The sequence below is a fragment of the Buceros rhinoceros genome, unplaced genomic scaffold (assembly GCF_000710305.1).
Source record: "Buceros rhinoceros silvestris isolate BGI_N320 unplaced genomic scaffold, ASM71030v1 scaffold17858, whole genome shotgun sequence".
NCBI lineage: Eukaryota > Metazoa > Chordata > Aves > Bucerotiformes > Bucerotidae > Buceros > Buceros rhinoceros.
In genome coordinates this window covers 1-18057 of record NW_010425304.1, presented here as the reverse complement: position 1 = coordinate 18057, position 18057 = coordinate 1, and the positions used below count along the sequence as shown (strand labels likewise).

General features: G+C 35.7%; 1 protein-coding gene across 1 annotated transcript; it reads left to right on the top strand.

Annotated features, from left to right (window-relative positions):
* Nucleotides 1–521: 521 nt before the first annotated feature.
* PI4K2B (phosphatidylinositol 4-kinase type 2 beta) lies at nucleotides 522–17318 on the top strand. The gene is made up of 9 exons (XM_010141094.1): nucleotides 522–676; nucleotides 5912–6112; nucleotides 6600–6731; nucleotides 8057–8210; nucleotides 9848–9915; nucleotides 10407–10506; nucleotides 12928–13061; nucleotides 14140–14199; nucleotides 16223–17318. Exons 1-9 carry the CDS (start codon nucleotides 542–544, stop codon nucleotides 16394–16396), a joined length of 1158 nt encoding a protein of 385 aa, XP_010139396.1. The 5' UTR covers nucleotides 522–541; the 3' UTR covers nucleotides 16397–17318.
* Nucleotides 17319–18057: the final 739 nt, after the last annotated feature.

Here is an 18057-nt window from a genome sequence, read left to right as displayed (position 1 = left end):
TGTAACAGATTCTTTTGTGGATAAGTTTGTTGTGTCTTGGCAGATAATGAACACGTTAGCCAAGCTGCTAAATGAATGATATGAAACCATTCTAATAGTTAGTGGGTAATGGACAGTTTGTTTCTAGATAACTTTCTCTACAAAAGGACACAAATATCTGAATAAAAATGGTATGTAAAATCTTTAGCACTTTTTTTACGGGCAATTTTGAAGAGATTTTTTTTCTTATAGTCTTCCTTATGTTTAAAAAAAAAAAATCCTTGAAAAGTATAAGCACTTTGCAATGGTAGTCTTAAATTAGTTCTTGCAGATTCAACTGGCTTACTTTAAACAAAAGGTGATTATAGGTGGGTAAATCAGTGTGAAAACTTGCACTGGTTTAATGGGCCAGATTTTTCAGCCTGCTGTCTAATGGGCATTAGCAGGGAAGGCTGTTCGCTTTTCAGTGTGTTTACTTACGCTGTTGTTAATTTGTAGTAAAAATTACACTTAAGATTGCCTGTTTTCTTATTTTTCAGGGCATACAGGACATACTGCTGATATGAATATATTTTTAGATGATCCAGAATTTGCAGAAATTATTTTGAGAGCGGAACAAGCTATAGAGTGTGGAGTTTTTCCACAAAGAATCTCTCAGGGATCCAGTGGGAGTTACTTTGCCAAGGATCCAAAAGGGGTGAGCATGTTACTGTGAAGTAAGAGACATTATCAGCAACAAGTTAAAATGGAAATTTAAAAATTCTGTTTAATTGGAAATAAATTGTTTAATAATTTATGGTATGCCAAAATCTATGTTGTAAAAATCAACATAAGTAATATTTAGATTTCTACTTGGGTTTTGAAGCATAGGCGGCTAAGCCAAAATAACTTATTATTCCTCTGTTGTGGTTTTACCATGCTTTGAATGATTTGCAACAAAGAAATATGGAGAAAATAAAAGGGCCTCTTTAACTTCTGAAAACAATTAAGGAATTCCTTTGTGCAGAATCTTACATTTTGTTCTGTGTAGATTTTGATAGATTTTTGACCCAGCTAAGCTTCTGGTTTAGTTATTACTTAGGTTTCTTTAGCCAAGCCTCCTATATTTTTATGTCTTGTCTTTTTAGATAGTCTTTTATTTAGGTTATGTCTCCTTTCTCCTGTATGCTTGGTAGATGGGCAAGAAGAGTGATATAAACAATCTACCTTTTTCCTTCTACGTGTGTGCTGAATCTTCACTTGAGAATTTGGTTTCCTCTCCCTTGGTGGTAAATGGTATCTTGAACAGTGATCATCAAAGCAGTGACCTAGAGGTTGTTTTGAGACAGAGATGTAACAGTTACCTGAATAGTAACATTTCATTAGCATTATTTAGGAAGAGAAAATGGTGTTTCAGAGGCACTTTCACACTGTTTTCTTTAGTTCAGAAATACTTTGTCTGCTTTACCAACCTGTTCCAGAAAAGAAGGCTCCTAAGACCCACAATTTGTTAATTTGTCATATTGATTTTATTTTAAGATCAACTGACAGTCTTCTGGTCTGAGACAAGTGTAGGTGTTCATTAATACTGAAGATCCCAGTTATGCTGGACAAGGAAGTTGTAGCATAACATTTTAAGTACCTAGGTTCAGAACATACTCAAGATTGTCAGTCTTCCCTGCATCCCCTAAATGGTCATTTTCCATTCACTTAGGAAGTGTTAAGGTTATCGTCTAGCTTTTATTGATATTAGTAGTCATTATAGAATGTATTCCTGTTTTGCCAGTTAATTTTTATAGATATTTAGTTGGCTTTAATGCCACTTTTCTTGTGATAGTTTTTACAATTTATCGAATGAGTGATTTTTTATTTTTTTTTTTTTTTTTTTTAGACAATACAAATAAATATATGATTTTATTTCTGAGATGGAAAGTGTCAGAACTACCTCTTCAAAATCTTCTAAGAACTACCCATTGTGGTTCATACTTCTGTGTTCCAGGAACACTTATTAGTAATGCCCTCCTTCATTCCTGTGGAGGAGAGCCAAAGTAGGTAGGAAATGAGAGTTGGTCTCTTTCTGAAACTAGAAGGAAAAAAACTTTCTCTAATTACTTGCTGAGATTATTGTTGTCATGTATAATGCTGTTAATATGAAAATGTGTTCAAAGTTTCAGCAGACTTTTCAAACTTCGGGTCTCTTTCCTACTTTCATAGTCTAGTTCTTTGTAGGTTTTCAGGTTGTATGCTTGCATATACATATTCAAATGTCATGCTCTTTTTAAAGAGGTATTTTAAATTAGGATTGTATCTTACTCAGATTTTTTTTTCCTATTGCATATTATGTAAGTAGCCAAATACTGGCTTAAATCAATACTTGCTTAAAAAGGCAATGCATTATGCGTCTAAAGAGTATTCTAGAGTATTATGCTAAAATTGCTTTAAAACTGATTGTACTGGTTTGAACTAAAACAGAACCCATTCTCTGTTCAGTGGTTCCGGTTTAGCTCAAGCTAGGACACTGGTTAAAAGGTTTTTTGGAGTTCTTCTTAATGGTGTGCAATAGTGATCTTTTATTCTTAGAAAGTTAATTAGTAGAGAAATTGCTAGAAAAAAGTATCATTCGTGTTCTGGACTTCCATATGTGCAAATCTGTCTGAAGCCTTTCCAGACTGATTTTGCGGTTTTTTGGTGACTGGCAAATGCTTGAGAGACTCCAGTGCCCTGGAACTAATGAGAGAGTACTTGCACATTATTTTTGTAACCACAGTGTTTTAGATGGAACTTCCTTGTTTCTTATGTGTTCTTATGATGATTTTCGTGTTGGTTTTACTTTCGCAGTGAATTGTTGGTTTTGTTCCTAGTTAAGTTCCTAGTAGTGACTTGCCCTCCCCCTTCATGCAGGTCATTAATTTTAATGTAAGTATTCAGCAAAAATTAAGACTAAAACCCCACCACTTTTATGTGAGCTGGAAAAGTTTCATTGCAAAATCGGAAAGTATGTGCTGACATGGGGCTGTGAGAATAATGATACTGATTTCGTATCTGACTTTCAGGTTTGCTTTTATTCTTTGGACTAAATTTAGAACTTACCTGAATTTGTTATCCATATTAAACATCTGAGAAAACTTCATTTTGTCAGTAATACAACTCCCATTTGTAGAATGGATTTAACATCCTGTTTGACAGAGTATTGCATCATTCTACTTCAGACCAGTTTTGTGACTTGCTTTCTCCTGTTCTTCCTGAGTAATCTCCTCTTCCTTATGCTGGGAAAGAGCTTGTTAAAGACTTACTATGCCTTCTTACTGGTCACCTTCTGAAGTGTTTACTCACACTAATACCAAGTTACAGGTAAAATAACCTGTTTCCATTAGGTCATATTATTTGCTAATTTGGATCTATCAGCAAGGTAAAACTAAAATTGCCTAATTCAAATTATTAACCTTTTACATTTATTGGCATAGTTGTATATTGATACAAGGCAGTTCAGTACTTATTGCTGAAAAGTTGAATATTTCTGCATTTGTTGTTGATTGTGTAACCAATAATACAAAAGACACTGTGATTGTTACAAACTGTTCTGCAACATGTTTTTGATGGTTTAGCTATTGGCTAATAGGTAATGCCAGTGAAGTCAGTCTAGAAGTTAATTTTGACTTGCAAAACTAAGACTGGCCTTGCTTTCTGATTCTACTCTGGTCCTCAACAGCAGTGACTCTGCAAAATTTCGCAAGTTTCTAACATAATATGGCCCAGACAAGTAATGGGGTGAGTTAAGTCCTGTTTAAAATGGGCTGTTTGTAGGAAGTATTGTCCAAGTTGTGATTCAGAAAAGAGATGATTAATGGCTTGGCATATACTGCCAAATACACCATTATGTTTCTAGGGATTGAAAAGCTGCTAGCTTTGTTTTGAGCAGGTAGATATCTGTAATTCAATAGGAAAAGATTAAATAACTTCTTAACAATTGTAAACCTAACATTAGAATTTTGACTAAACTAGAATACCCATTCAGTTTCCAAAGTGTTCTGATTTAGAAAAAAAAAATAGTGTTCAGAGAACATCCCAGCCTTTCATGTTGCATAGGATATTTACTGCAAGCATGATCTTTTGTGTAGGTCTAAATTGAATTGTCTGTGCAGTTGCATAGAACTTGCCCGTGAGTTTGAGTGTAGCCTTAGAGTCATGGATAACAGCATACTGAAAACAATAGATTTTTTGTCAGTTTGTTTTCTGCCTCTGTTAATAGGAGACTTAATTCATAAGATGAGTGCAAATAATGGTATTTTGTAACTTATTTCTCCTGGTAGTTGATGGGAACTAATAAAAATGGATGGACAAGACAGGTGATGCTATTAATGCCTGGTATCTTGTGTAATCTGTTAACAGACTGAATGAATTAAACACCATTCTCTTGGTTAGTTTGTCTTGGAAAAAACAGGGTTGTCTTGAACAATCTTGGACTAGTTAGGTTGTCTTGGACAAAGTAGGTAAAAAATTCTGTGGAAACTAGAACAAGTAGTCAGGTGCCCTCCCTAATCTAGTAGAATCAGCAGTTACTAAAGCAGAATGATAGTTTCTGACTGCCATCAATCTTATTCATGATTAAGAGTGTAAATCAGTTATGAGTGTTGGTGTGGGAGCAGGTTATTAGGTTATTGAAATATTCATCTTTTTGATAAAGGTTCAGGAAAGTACTAATATGTGAAAATGCTTCTTAAATGGTTGTTCTTAAATATTTATTAGGTAAGAATTTGGTTTACTTACCATGGTCCTGTGAGAAGGAATAATAGAGCATTTCTATAGCATTTTGCTTGAGCTGTAGAAGGGTCACTATGTAGACTGCCTGCACTACGCTAAAGTTTATCACAGATAATTGAAAGGCTATATATTTTAGAGAGGTAATAATCTTATGGTTTGAGGTTAACAAATAGAGAATCATATGTAGGAGGCACCTTGAGAAATCACCTATTTAATGCCTGTGCGGTGGAGCAGGATCATTTTAATATTATTCTTGATGAATGTCTGTCTCACCTGTTGTTAGTGGCACTCTGTTTTGGAGACTACACATCCTGGCAGTCTGTTCCAGTCTTGAGCCGCTCTTAAGGTTCAAAAGGTTTTTTTCTTTGCAACTATCTGTTGGGATTTAAGCCTGTAATTTCTTGGCTTGTTAACAGTAAATGTGGTGTTCTTTTTCCTCTATAGCAACCTGTTACGTAGTTCTTGTGCTCCATTTTCTCTTAGGCTAAACAATCCCTGTTCATACAGTCTTTCATTATTCACATTTTTTTGTGCTTATTTCCATTGGCTTTTCAATTTTCTCCAGTTTGTTAACATATTTCTTGAAGCAAAGTGTCTGAAAATGGATACAGTACTTGAGTAATTTTAAACTTTACGACATGTCTCTGGTGGCTGACAGTGTGAACCATTGTTGGGTTTGAGTTGAGGAATCTAGAGCAGTGGTAAATTACACCATGCTTTGGAACTGCAAAGTGCAGAATGGTTTAATCTATTCAAACTTAAAGCAATAAATAAAATATATATGAGCTGTCTGTGAGTTTGTCACTTTCCTGGAACCATGTCTCTGTCTGAGGTATCTTGTCAATTAGTTAATTATTGAGCTGAAAGTGATTTTTAAAACTACATTTAAAAGTCTTTTCTAAAAAACTTACAATATAAAAAAAAAATCTAAAATGCAGTCCATGTAATTTTGAAAAACTAGTAAATGTTAGCTAGTTTTGATTTTTCTTTTATACAGAGCTTATTTTGAATTTATACTACTTCTAGACAAGCACTTGATAAATTTATTCTGTAAATTTTATTACTTCATCTAAAAAAGAGCAACTATAAGTGCAATGTATAGTATCCAACCAATACTTTAACTAATTTTTCAAATAATTTTAATCTTTTGCAATCCGAAGTATTCATACTTTACTTTTGTTTTTTAACCTAGAAAATTATTGGAGTGTTCAAACCAAAATCTGAAGAGCCTTATGGACATCTAAATCCAAAATGGACCAAATATTTTCACAAAGTTTGTTGTCCTTGCTGCTTTGGCAGAGGCTGCCTCGTTCCAAATCAGGGATACCTCTCTGAAGCTGGTGCCTATCTCGTGGATGACAAGCTGGGACTAGGAGTTGTACCTAAAACTAAGGTAAAAGTTAAAATACATTAATTATTGAATGCAAAAAAAAAAAATATAGCAACAGATTTGTTAGTCTCTGGACTGTAGTTGTGGAGCCATTGTTGTTTATAATGCATTATCCCAAAGTAGTTAATAAACTATTGCACATCCAAAGGTGCAGTGGTTTGGTGTAGAAATAGTCACTGTGATTTTTGTTTTAAAACTTTGAGATCTGAACTGAATCTCTTTGAAATAACTTCAGTTTCTAGTATTTTGTGACACTTTTGTGCTTCTTGTTTTCTTGATGGCAAAAATTGAAAAAAGCAGCCTATAAAGATTCCCATTTTTGAGATACGTGAAATAGCAAATATTCATCTTTTGATATCAAATTTGTCTGTTGGAAATGCCTGATGCTTCCTTTTTTTCTTTTTTGACAACTTAGCATTAAATTGACTCTGAATTTATAATTTTAATAATAAGGCATTCTGAGCTGTGTTTTTAACTTTCACGTTTTAAGGTTGTCTGGCTTGTCAGTGAGACCTTTAATTACAGTGCAATAGATCGTGCAAAGTCAAGAGGAAAAAAATACGCTTTAGAGAAAGTGCCAAAAGTTGCTAAAAAATTTAATCGAATTGGACTACCTCCTAAGGTAAGATGAAAAAAGTAATTTGTGCCTTTCCTGATTCTTATGCAAAAATTGGCATTTAAAAATAAAATATTTAGAGTTAACTTCAACAGTAGGAGACAAACCTTGTTGCTTGTTGTAAACTATCTCTGAATGACTGAAGCTTGATAAATATGACTGTCTATGCAAAATCTACCCACTGTTACACCATTCCTTCATTTGAACAACTTTAGTTGTGCTACTTCTTCATTCAGATTGTACTCTAGCTTTCTGCTGGAGGAGTAACTTTAAAATGTTGTGCATCTCTTTTTTTCTTTCTTCACTGTTTAGTACATTTCCCTTCAGTGTCTTGTTTTTATATTGTCTAATTGCTTCTCCCCTGCAATTTATCTAGTTCTTTCATTCCTCCTAAATATTTTTTCCCCTTTTATTGTTTGTTTTATTCTTTTAGGTATCCTATTGTCATGTTCCTCCTACCATCCTTTCATCTTGTATGCAGTACTCCACTGACTAAAACCTCGCATCTTTCTTACCTAGTGTGCCTTATTTATCCCCAAAATATGACCACAGTGCCTACTCCTAAACTTTTAGTACACAGGTTGTGCACAGCTTGGGTAATCCACTTGTGTCAGTACCCAGTAATTTTGATCCATACGACATACATTATGCAAGCTTGTATCAGGATGTATATTCCACATGCTATGTGTTTATCCATTCTCTGTATGTGTGCTTCTGTCTGCATGTTACTTCTCCAGTATAAGTCCTCTTTCAAATTTCCAGCTTGAGCACTTTTCCTGTTGCCCACACACTTGCAGCGTATGCTATCTGTAGTTTTTTCTGTGGACTCTTTTGGGATTCATTTTCATGTGAAAAGTGTCGCTTGAAAAAATGGTTAATGCTGCTGTTCTCATCAATGAAACATAGCTTGTCAGAGAAGGAAACTTTTCTCCTGTAACTTTTGTTGGGTTTCCTATGAACTATTGAACCAAATGTTTCCAGTGGAAAAACAGAATAGATGTTATTTATTTCTTTTTGTTTCATGTAGTCCTTGTAACACTGGGTGTTCATTATGTTGAGCTCTCTGGCTACATTTTATTCCTGCTAAAACTCAGTGAGTGCTTAAATATTTTCAAAACACCAAGAAACCCCTCAGAAAAATCCCTTATTATTTGAATCTGTACTTTTTTTTTTTTTTAGAATTTAGAAATGAAAGGGAAAACACTTTTTTGTTGTTATACTCTGTGTGTTCTGAACTTTTAAAGTATATAATAAATTTTTCTGTTAATGTTAAGAATAATTGTGAGAGATACCCAGGTGCATTTTCCAAATGCAGTTTCTTTATGATTCAGGTTGGCTCCTTTCAGCTCTTTGTTGAAGGATATAAGGAAGCTGACTACTGGCTCAGGAAGTTTGAAACTGATCCTTTACCTGAGAACACAAGGAAAGAATTTCAGTCACAGTTTGAAAGATTGGTTATCTTGGATTATGTCATCAGAAATACAGGTATTTATTAGTGTCTTTTGGTATCTATCTACTTTTGTGAGTCAGAGATGGTAAGCAATGCTGGCTGAAAGCTGCTGCTGATGGCTTTTAATGCATTTCAGATGCTTTTCGCAACTGAAGGCCAGAATGCTGCATTTTAAACTAAAAAATTTACTCTGGATTAAAATGTTAAATATTGCAATATAACAAAATCCAACAACCCTTTTTTTGACTGTTACTTGGGTTGTTGGTTTTTTTAACCAATGTAAGAATTCAAGAACAAAATTTAATCTTAAATTCTGTCAGTAGGCTACTAACTTGTCTATTTCTCTTGGTGAGGGTAAGAGATGGTGAGGTTTCGGGAACTGTAAGAAAAGCCATGATTACCATTCCTTTTCTGCTGAGCTGGAGCTGGGCACAGTTTCATATCAGCAAAATAGTTCGTATTCATTATGACTAGGTACTGAAGTACAGCTGTGGTGTCTATCTCTCAGTTCTCCTGCATTCTTGTTTCTTTCATTGGGAGGAAGTTGGGATTCTTCTGTTAACTGTGTAGGTGATTTATTTCCTCAAGAATTCAAAAGCAGTTTTATATTTAAGGTACTTCCTTTGCTGCTTTGTCAGAGGTGGGCATCTTTACTCTTCTTTAAACATAGCAGCTCTAGTTAATTTTCCTTTTCTTAAATTCACTTATTAGAAAGGAATCCAGCTGAAAATAAGTCACTCTGAACTATAGCTTTTTAGAAGCAAACTAAAAGAAGAAAGTTTCATAAGAACATCGTACTTTCTAGCTGCTGCTATGGCCTGTCAGCTTTATCAAATAGATCAAACAGTGTTTCCGAACATCTACTGGTCCTTGTCACGTTCTTAAAATTGTAAGGAAAATACTCAGAATGCCAAACATTATTACGTGGGTGATTTCACCTTCATCTGATGTATCTAATCATGATAGAACAGGAAAATCTTCTGATGGATGTTTAAGTAAACTTAAGGGAGCACCTTAGGATGACAGAAGGATGTACAAATCCATGCAGTCATCCTCTATCTGAAAGATCTTTTCAGAACTTTTGATGTCTCAATTTTGTCTGAACTGCACAGACATTTTCAGCTTCTGAAAGGCTGCTCAGTTTTTCCTCCCCTCCATCTCCAAAGAGTCTTTTTTCTCCATGTAGTCAAACATCACACTAACTATAATTTTGAAGGGCCTCTCCCTTTCCCCATCAGCATTAAAACATGCTTAAAAATGAAGTCATTGTGGTTGCTGCTGCTGGCGGTTGTTTTTCCCCAGGAAAAGTGCACACTACAGCCAATCTGTCTGCATAAAATGGAGGAAAATAGTTTCTCTTAGCTTTCTTGATATTTTGCTGTATGTTCAGCCAGTTGGGGAAACTAAAGCAGTAACACAGACCTAAGAACGCTTGGTAAATTTTTCATCTCTCCAGTAAATAAGTCAGTTGTCTCTTACATTTCACTAAGGCTAAAACACATGTATTGTGATGGAAAGAACTTTTTGAATTGTTTTGCTGCACTCCTTTTGGTAAATTTTCAATTTTACAATAAAGTAAAAATTTTCAAGTTTACAATATTAGTCATTGTATATCACTTTGGATGATTTCTTTATAAATGACATGTTGTGACATGCGTTTTCTTGTTTAAAGACAGAGGTAATGATAACTGGTTAGTCAGGTATGAAAAACAAGATGATGGACTTGATCTGTCAGATAAGGTAAGAAAATTGTACTCCAAAACTTGTATCTTTAAATCTTTTCATTTTATAACTCAGTCTTATAGGGGATTAAGTGCACAGCTTTAATCCTGGTGTATAGTCTCAAGAAACGATAACCGCAAATTATTCTGGGCAAAATGAATGGAAAAGCTCTTTGGGTGAGACTAGTCTGGATACAGCAGTGCTAGAAGTTATTTTTATTGTTCTGTATTTGCTTTTTACTAGTTTGGGCTATAGTAATAGTAAAATTGCCCACTGTTGCTCGAGCACATTTCTTCAGCTATGCTCTGCTTGTCTTGTATTTGGGGGAGGGGCTCCTCTTTAATGGTGGTAGAGTAAGAATTAAATGAGCTGGAGTTTATTTGGATATTCCTTTATATTAAGTTGACATAAGCAGTGAAGCTAAAAAGTGTATTATTTTAGTATTTTTAAGTGTATTTCAGTCTTTTTGTAAGCACATACGTATCACTTTTGAAATATTGTTTCTGTAGGATGATCAATGGACTATAACTAAAGAATCTACTATTAAAATTGCTGCGATTGACAATGGTTTAGCATTCCCTTTTAAGCATCCTGATGAGTGGAGGGCATGTAAGTATTGCTTTCTTCAATCATCTTCCTTTTGGAGAGTAACTGCCAAACAAGTATATTTTATTTGCATTTTTTTTTTGTTGTAAGAAACCGTCACTGTAGTTATATACTGAATTTTTAAATAACATACTCTTCAGAAAGTTGGCAACAAATGCCATTTTTGCAAGGGCATATATGATGTAGTCCTTGCTCATATTTTTTTACCCATGTTCATAAACATACTACTGTATGTAAACTGACTGATGGTGGAATTAGGAAAATCTAGCAACACATTTCTCATGTGTTTTCTTGAAAAACATGGTGGAAGATTATTACTTGAGTGCAAGGATATGCAAGTTGTCTAGTCAAATTTCTATTTTAAAACATAGGGTACTGTTGTAGGTGAACAGTGGACAAGTTACGTGCTATTTTTACTTGTTCTCAGCTTTAGCTTACTTTGAAGTTAATCTTTAGTTAGTATATTCAAGCAGACTGAAAATTGATATTACCGTTAAAGCTAGATTGACTACATGCAGTTTAGAGGGAAGTGCCCAACACGGTTTACAACTATTTCAGGGCGGGCTAGTTTAGCCCTGTCAAAAGGCAGGTAATTACCCACCTAGAGCTTCATAGCTTCTGTTCTGTGAGTCTCTTGGCTACAGTCACTTCTGCAGCTGTTTTAGAAGCACAGCAATTACTGCTTATTTTATACTTCAGCATCAAAAGTAATAAACTTGGATGATACTTTAGAATTATTTTATAGCTGGACAAGTGTGTAACGATTCTCTAAAGGTAAACTTACAGCATACAGTTGTTTAAAATTGTGGAGTTTTCATGGGTAGAGTGTGTTTTCTTGATGACTAGACATGGTTGATCATCAAGGATAATCTTCTCAAAGCCAGGCAACGGCGTGTCCAGAAGGCAGAGATTTGATCCAGCATGGATGAAGAGGGAACTCGTGACTGAACTGGGACACAAAAAATTAAGCACATTAAAAAAAAATGGGTGTAGAGACTCGCCTGGAAAAATAGAGACTTTGTCCAAAAGTGCAAGAAAGGAGTTTGGAAAGTCAAAACTCAGCTGGAGTAAAGCTAGCAGAGGACATAAAGGACAACAGGAAAGGGTTAAGTTAATTAGAAGTGAGAGTGGGTCTGAAGAAAAGTGCAGCAAAGACCTGAAGGCAAAAAGCATAACAAAGAACAAGTTATTCAGCGTGGATTTTGCCACAGTTTTCACTTACAAGATTTGCTTTCAGGTCTCAGAGCTCAAAGCAGAGCCTCTGGGAATGAGTCATTACCCAAAGCAGAAGAAAGGGAGTACTTAAGCAAAATGAACATGTAGAAGTTCATAGGAGTAGATGGGAATGCTTTGGAAACATGATGGGAGCTGGCTGATGTTGTTCTGGGGCTGTTTTCTCATCACTCTTGAAAGACTGTAGTAATGTTGCTGATGACTAGAAAAATGTAAGTATCACATCATCTTCAAGAAGGGCAAGATTCAGGGTGCAAGGGACGATGGGGTAGCCAGCCTAACCTCAGTCCCCATGAAGGTTGTGGAATGCATCCTCCTGGAAGCCGTGTGCAAGCACATGAAGGACAAGAAGTTGATGGGGAAGCCAGCATGGATTTCCCAAGGACAAACTGCTGGAGTGACCAGGCAGCTTTTAACGATGAGTGGTTCAGTGCGTGAGTGGAGGGCAGGGAATACCAATTTTCCTTGACTTTTTCATGGCCTTCCATGTGGTTTCGTACTATTCATGTAGTGAAATGTGAGATACAAACAGGATAAACAGACTGTGAGGTGGGTGCAAAACTGCCCTGACTCAAAAGGCTGTGAGCAGTGTTAGGAAGTTCAGTGGGTGTCCTGCTACTAGTGATGTTCCTCGGTTCTTGCAACCGATGCTGATTGGAAACTTGTTTAACATCTGGTAATATTAATTGCTCTTACAATATCTTCTGAAAAAGCTGTTTAATAGACATTATGTGAGAAGTTAATGTTTTTTCTCAGCATGCTTAGAAGAAGGCATTTTAATAAGCTAACAATTTTATTAAACCGCAGTAGCTACTTTTTTGTTAGTTCTTCAGTATGAGTCAAACATCTGAAAGATTTCGATTTGATTGCAGCCGTTATTTTACTCCAAAGGAAGCCACACTAGCAGAAGGCCTCTTCTGTTGCTTACAGCCTTTGATTTATAGACCTTTTACTTACTGCTTCAATTAAGTATTACTTAAAATACGTTGTCTCTGTTTGGAAAAAAGGCTAAATAGCTGTAAAGCTGCTTTTGTAACTGTAGCCTGAGGAGGTATGTGAGGTAACAATGTGAAAAATGGTCTGTTGCGGAGAATGTCCAGGAGGCAGCAGAGTACTTTATCAGAGGTAATAAAACCATGAGAATTTAGGTTTTGCCTGTTATTAATCATTGTGTACTCTTCTTACAATTAGATCCCTTTCACTGGGCTTGGCTTCCTCAAGCAAAAGTTCCTTTCTCTCAGGAGACCAGAGACCTAGTTCTTCCTCGCATTTCTGATATGAACTTCGTGCAGGATCTTTGTGAAGATCTTTATGAACTATTTAAGGTGAATCAAGTGCTTCTTTGCATTGAGCATTATTGAACCAGCTAATACCTCTAATGGAACAGTTAGTTTTTCTTTTTATTAGTTTTAATATCTGTATGTCATACTGTGCTATTTTAGCTTTAACATTAGCATGGTAGGAGGGGTTTATATAATTAAGAGGAAATTGTGTCAGTAAAGTGGCTAATTGATAGTTATTAACACATCTAAAAACATAATTACCTTTTATATGTCTAAATTTCACATAATAAATTAAAGCTAGTTAACTTTTATAGCACAAATCTGTGTAAAAACTCCGTTTAATGTACCTGTGATGTGTGTACACTTAAGATAAACTACAGCAACCTGAAGAATTCATGTATTTAAATACAACTTCAAGTACCTGCATACCTTTCATATACTTAATTTTGCATACATATATTGTGTGAAGTTGATGCTGAAATCTTGAACGTGTTTGAAGTAAGTCAAACTTATTTTAAAGATACTGAAACTGTGCTACAATATTGAGAAATACAGAAGTGTCCTTCTCTGAAACATGGCATAAACAGTAGTGTCAGATGTTTAAGTAAAATAATCCAAATGATCAGGATGAAAAAAAGGAGGTTTTAAACTTTTGATGAAAATGCAGCTGTAGCATCAAAACTAGATCCTGAAACACATTTGCAGTATTTGTCTGACGCAGCTGTATTCACAGTGACTCTGGGTTGTCTGTAAACCTAGTGGAAGCTGATGTACTTAGTAAATCTGAAGGAGGAGAATTCTTTTCGTAAAGTTTAGAGGCAGACCAGTGCAACATTATGTGATGGTATTAAGCCTACCTACCAATGCCCTGAAGTGGTGTCCCATGATGTATTTTACTTTTATGATGTGGAACATCCTTTATTTTCACATACGTAAACTTGCTGCGATACATAGACCTTCTTGTGGGTCATACAGTGGCTATTTGAAGCTTCCAAATGTTACTGTGATGTAGGTAAACATGACTGTGTGTATTATGAAATTGATGGATTTGAGTGCTAAATATATAGCAAAAAATAAATGGGTCGTTTCCTATAGTAACTGTTTGTTTTCTTTAATAAAGACTGATAAAGGATTTGACAAGGCTACATTTGAAAACCAAATGTCTGTTATGAGGGGGCAGGTAAGACTGCTTTTTTGGATTTTTATTTATGTATTGAATTTATCATCACCTTTCATCTGGTTTTTTGTAGAGCTACAATGGCTGACTGCTGTTGAATAGAAAGATACTTGGAGGTGTTTTCATCTGAGAAGACTAAATTCCTTTCTAGAGTTTGTTCTTATTTACATATAGATGAGACAGCTGAATTACTAACTTTTTTTTTATTTTTATAGAAGAAGATTTTGTTAGATAATGTACGTGCGTTTTATTGTTTTTTCTGGGGGATAGGAGAGAACCTAATACCTGTATGTTGTTAGAAGGTATCTTAAACATTGGATGGAGAATTTGGTGGGTAATTTCGTTACTGAAATGAATGTGACTTTATTTTGGAGAGTTAAGAAAGCAGTATTAGGTAATAAAATATCTTCATCCTAGCAAATGTCAGAACTTGGAACCAATCCAGACATTTTCTGATTAGAAATTAGATGATAGTTATGTGTTGGGGTTTTTTAACACTGAAATGGGAGAGGAGCATTTCTCCATCTTCGTGCTGTTTTAAAATTGAAGACAATTGGCTATGGGGGATCTGTTATTTGAGAAAAAGCATAAGGAAAAGAACTGATCTATATAATGGTGAGAAGTCTAGCTAAGGTGGCTAAATTAATTTCCCACTATAAAGGCTACATCTGGATGCTTCATAACACCCTTTTCCTGAGGAGGATTTCATCAGAGATTTGTGGGGGTTTCTTTTTTTGTTAATCTCTCTAGCTTTACAAGAATGTTTCACTGTGGGATATGTCAGGATTTCAGGTATGGGTTTAGGGTAGAAGTGCAGATAATGAATTATTCAATGCGATTGGAAATACGTTGGCAAGTGGTGTCTTTTAGCACTGATTTTAAGCTTGCTTTTGTAATAGAAGTGTTACAAGGGCATTTTAGAAGACTTGGATACCTAGATCACGTGATAATGGACTCATTCGGTTAAGATGAATTTGCAGTACAGCCACAACATCTGTAAATACATCCTTAAAAATGAAAACTCTTAAGAATTAGAAAATAAAGAATCTAGTTGATAAGAAGGCTGAAGAGAAATATATCTTGCACATAAGGGTTGAGGTCTTTAAGGTATCAAAAGTAGCTGGAAGCATGTTTTTGTAAAGCGGGGGGGAAAAAAGTATTGGGAAGGTTTTCAAACCCCATATAAACAGTTCTCTCAAGAATATAGAGACTATAGAATATTTCAGGCAACTGATCTACAGAGAATTGCCTTGGGACTTGGAAAATCTGAAAGTCAAATAGTGTTGCTGGAAGAGCCAAATTATAGAAAACTGCAGAAGATTTTATCCATCAGAGTTCTTCAACTGTGAAAGGGAAGCACGAACAGAGGATCAGTAAGTTGTTCAAGGAAGAAAGGGGCATTGTGCAGGGGAAAAAATGTTTGACATTAAGGGTAATGCAAGTGTCTCCAGAGCTAAACTGAATGCTTGCCCTAGTTTTCAGCAGGGTGACCCTGAATGTGGAGTCAATTATCAGGGCAGTTCATGAGCACTGAAGTTTTGGAAGGAAGGTGACAGGCTTCTGGGAGCTGAGGCTGAGTTTGGATGTTAGCACTGGGTTTGGTTTGGGTTAATAATGTGGCTTCATATCTTCTGATATGAAAATAATTTGTAGCTGAACTCCTGGTAGATCCTGTGCTAAATACATGTGGATTTCTGTCTTGTAGGTTTTGTGCATTAAAGCTACAGTGCTCTTAAGAGATGTGCTAAATTTTAAAATACCTTTAGGTTTTTATCTCTAACGTTTTCCAAAAATTTGGAGAGGATTATGTGAAATATTCAAGAAAAGAACAGAAGGGTAGTTAGGTAGCAATAGGGTGGCGTAATGTTACCAAATAAGATATTTCTGGTTGCAAGAGAGTGTCTTTTAAAAATAATTTGTCTGACAGTATAGTCCTCTACAGAATTAAGAGCAGCATCTAAATTTATGAGCCCGTTAGCCAGTTTTATTTGTGTGCCCTCACCTTCCCTGCTTTTACTCTTTTTAGATACTAAACCTTACTCAGGCACTGAAGGATGAAAAAAGTCCCCTTCAGCTCGTTCAGATGCCACGTGTGATTGTGGAGCGAAGCAGCACTGGAAGTCAGGGCCGTATTGTTCATCTGAGTAATGCGTTCACACAGACCTTCCATAGCAGGAAGCCTTTCTTTTCCTCCTGGTAGAAACAAAAACGCGTGGGAAGAGTAAGTTTCTCTTATCTTTAGAAAGCTACTTCGGTGTAAAGGCTCTGCAATAACGTACTTCTGCTGTAAACCAAGAGCTCTGACTGCCGGCACCTCAGAACTTAAAATCTAAAGACTTAAGAAATGCATTTTTGAATGTAACAAGTTTACAATTTTTGTGTCAAAATTGTGAATTCTTATGTCAGGGAATGGGAAGAACTTGTCCATACTGTATTTTTATAGGCTAAATTAATGTATTCTGAATAAGGGGAGATACACAGTTTGCATATGCTGGGAAACTACTTTTGAATACAACAGGAACTCTCTGTTTAATATAAGTGTGAGAACCTATACACTATCAATTTCTTTTTATAGGGTCTTTAAAGAAAATGCGGAGAATGTTATCTTTGTGAAAATGCTTTTCCTTGGATTTTTTTCCTGATATTTTAAACTGTTTGTATATTTTCGTAGGCTAGTTACTTGAAAAGTCATGCACTAAAAAATGTGAAATGAAAGAATCAATCTGTCTTTGACAAACAAGTGAAAGAAAGGGAGAAGGGGAAAAAATGCTCCAAGAAGCTTTTTGCACGTGGGGACCAAAAATAGTTGAATTGCAGCAAAATTCAGCCCAAGTACACACAGTTCCTACTGTGACAAAATAAACTGAGTGTACATATCAGAGGTTGAAATTTCACCTGTAGCTTTTTGAACTTGTATTTAAGCACATGTATGGAAAATTGTGGTATTTCTTTACAGATCCATCACAATGAAAGAATTGCACCATGTTGTTGCAGGTTTGTTTTGCCATATGTGTGTAAAGGTGTTCATCTGTAGTCACCACAGTGGTTCTGCACGGTTAGCGACAGAAGCACTCATTTCATCGCAAACCCAGTCTGTCTTCTAAATTTCTGTCTAAACCCACCTTTTTTTTTTTTTTTTTTTGGTTGAGGTGTGCTTCCAGGCAGTCTTAAAGGGGATCGTTTTCCCCAAGCGCTGTAGAAACAGGAGACATTTTCAAATTTTTTTTTTTTTTTTTGGCTGGGAAAAAAGAAGTCAAATACATAGAGCACAGAGATGAAGGGCCGTACCCTCGGCAGTGTCATGCTCATCTGCCATTTGCATTTAAGTTACATGATTTAAGACTTGATGGTCGTGTTTCCAGATTTGTGGGTCCTGAACAATAGTAAATATTTTTATTTTGGTAATTTTCTGAGCAGTTGCGACTGAGGAGAAAAATTGCTGCTTTTATGAAACCTTCAGTATTTCAAACATTGCTGTATTTTGTAATTCTAAGCAATACTGTTGAACTCAAATAATAAAATGCTTGTATTTTATATAATTTTGAGTGGATGTAAATATTAATGTAGCATGTCAACGAGTCACATGATTAACTGAAGCATTTAAGCCTTAAATGTAAAACTCACTGTACAATAAAGTTCGAAATAAGTTTGAAACTCCTGCCTTTATGAGGCCGGTGTGATTGTTTTTATCCAGACAGTCTAGAGGAAAGTCAAGATGCCGTTCGTGTCCCAGCCAAGCCCGCTGAAGAAAAGAGGGCGTTAGGCTGGGTCTATCTTACTGCCTCTGCAGCCCCTCGGCACCGGTTTCTCATCCATTTCCTCCCGTGGCGCTGAGGCCGCCGCCCCGCCGGGGGGCGCCGC